Source organism: Pezoporus wallicus, unplaced genomic scaffold (assembly GCF_028554395.1).
Source record: "Pezoporus wallicus isolate ANWC-B61680 ecotype Strahan unplaced genomic scaffold, APGP_CSIRO_Pwel_v1 contig_8232, whole genome shotgun sequence".
Taxonomy (NCBI): domain Eukaryota; kingdom Metazoa; phylum Chordata; class Aves; order Psittaciformes; family Psittacidae; genus Pezoporus; species Pezoporus wallicus.
The window spans coordinates 2,053,723-2,055,998 of NW_026637105.1; the positions used below are offsets into that span (position 1 = coordinate 2,053,723).

Here is a 2,276-nt window from a genome sequence, read left to right on the forward strand (position 1 = left end):
CCGCGCTCCAGGGCTGCTCCCGAGTTCCGAGGCTGGGTTTTGGCCGTCCGTGCCCGTGCAAGACCGAACACAAGACAACGGAGAAGTCCCGTTGAGACGCCGTTAGCGGGGAGGGGGGACGGGAAACGCCGCCGGGCTAAGGGGGGAGCAACGGGGCACCGCAGAGCTGCCCGGCCCCGGTTGGGCGCCCGCAAAGACGACACGAGACGGGTTCCTGGGTAAATGGTTTATGTAAGTAATAAAATATTTACTATAACATAAATAGAAACGTACCCTCGCAGTCTACATTGGTTTTGCAATAAAGATACAAACGAAAACCGAAACCCAAGGGGATGGGACCGGACCGAACCCACCAACGGGAGGGAGAGAGCTCCGCGCACGGTTAGAAAATAAATAGAAACGGGCCGGGTAAACGGTACCGAAGCGTCCTCCGGGCGAGCCCGGGCCGGTTCGGGGGCGCAGGGAATAAATTAGAGATCGCAAACCTTTGGCTACTGCTGCTGCGGCCGCGGCGGCTCCGGCGCGACCGGCGACCGGGCGCGGAGCGGGGCGCGGAGCGGGGCGCGGAGCGGCCGGGCCAGTCTGAGGAATAAATTAACGCGCGACGCCCGCGGCCGCTCCGCCGGGGGCCGGGGCCGGTGCCGCGGGGCCGGGCAGTCACTGCACGGCGCCGGGCAGCGCGTGGTGCAGCGGCGACGTGTCCGCCTGTGCGTAAACGTCCTCCATGGGGGGATGCGGGGCCCCGGCCGGCGTCATTCGCTTCTCCTTCTGCCGCCGGTTGCAGAACCAGACCCGCACCACCTCCTTCTCCAGCTGCAGGGAGTCCGCCAGGGAGGTGATCTCATGCGCCGAGGGCTTGGGGCACTTGAGGAAGTGGTTCTCCAGGGCGCCCTTGACGCCCACCTCGATGGAGGTGCGCTTCTTGCGCTTCCGGCCCTGCGCCGCGATCTTGTCCAGGTTGGTGGGGCTGCCCGTGCTGGAGTCCGTCTCCTCCAGCCACTTGTTGAGCAGCGGCTTCAGCTTGCACATGTTCTTGAAGCTCAGCTGCAGCGCCTCGAACCGGCAGATGGTGGTCTGCGAGAAGACGTTCCCGTAGAGGGTGCCCAGCGCCAGCCCCACGTCGGCCTGGGTGAAGCCCAGCTTGATCCGCCGCTGCTTGAACTGCTTGGCGAACTGCTCCAGGTCATCCGAGCTGGGCGCGTCCTCGTCCGGCGGCTCGGGCGGCCCCAGCGGAGGCGGCGGCGAGGCCGCCAGTTCGTGCGCTCCCGCCTCCTCGGCTCCCAGCGGGTCGCGCAGCCCGTGGTGCAGCGCGGGCGCCGGCGGGCCCAGCATCCCGTTGAGACCCGCGTAAGGCTGCGCGTAGAGCAGCGGCTGCCCCGACGGCGGCGACATGGGCGGCAGGTGATGCGCGCCGCCCTGCGCCCAGCCGCCCGCCGCGCCGCCCGCCGCCGGCTGGTGCACCAAGTGCGGGCGGTGGTGGAAGGCGGCGGCGGACAGCTCCTCGCGGGGCCCCGGCGGGCCGCCCTTGGCGTGCTCGGCGGGAGGGAGATGAGCGGCGCCGCCGCCGCCGCCTCCGCCGCTACCCCAGTCCGTGCCGGCGCTGGGCAGCCACTGGTGATGCGCCAGCCCGACGGCGTGCCCGGCGGCGGGGGCCAGCCCCTGCAGGTACTCGTGGTGCATCATCTTCTGCACCTCGCGGTACGTGGTGCCCTGGTGCAGCCGGTCCCCGTCGGGGTGCATGAGCGCTGCGGAGCGCGGCAGGTACTGCGCGGTGGCGGCCATGCCCGTCTGCGCTGCCCCGCGCCGCGCCGCGCTTTAGAGCCGCGCGCCGGGGCGCCGCGCTCCGGCCCCGCCCCCGAACCCCATTGGCCCGCCCGCCCGCCGCCGCCGGCCCGCGCCGCTCCGCCATAGGGCGCCTCCCGCCGCTCCCGCGCTCCCCTCCGCCATTGGCCGGCGGCGGGAGGCCGCTGCTGCCGGATTGGCCGGCGGAGGAGCTCGGCGGGCAGGGGAGGGAGGGCAGCCCGCGTGCAGCCGGCCGGCGGGGCGGCCGCTGATTGGAGGAGGGAGGTTCATTCATGCCGAGCTGCGACCGGACACATGGGCGCGGGGCCGGGGCGCGCGGGGGCACGTGCGTGGCGCGGGACTGGCCCCGACGGCAACGGTGGCACGGAACGGCACGGCAGGGAGTGGGACGGGACAGAGCAGCACAGTGCAGTGCAGTGCAGTGCAGTGCAGCATGGAATGGGATGGGACAGCACAGTACAGTACAGCACAGT

At 71.2% G+C, this 2,276-nt stretch overlaps 1 protein-coding gene across 1 annotated transcript; it reads right to left on the reverse strand.

Annotated features, from left to right (window-relative positions):
* Positions 1-211: 211 nt before the first annotated feature.
* POU3F1 (POU class 3 homeobox 1) lies at positions 212-1,810 on the reverse strand. Its single transcript, XM_057403543.1, has one exon. It carries the CDS (start codon positions 1,780-1,782, stop codon positions 658-660), a length of 1,125 nt encoding a protein of 374 aa, XP_057259526.1. The 5' UTR covers positions 1,783-1,810; the 3' UTR covers positions 212-657.
* Positions 1,811-2,276: the final 466 nt, after the last annotated feature.

What these genes read in the sequence shown, in the direction of transcription:
- POU3F1 (XM_057403543.1), bottom strand. Translation starts at nt 1,782, where the DNA reads ATGGCCGCCACCGCGCAGTACCTGCCGCGCTCCGCAGCGCTCATGCAC.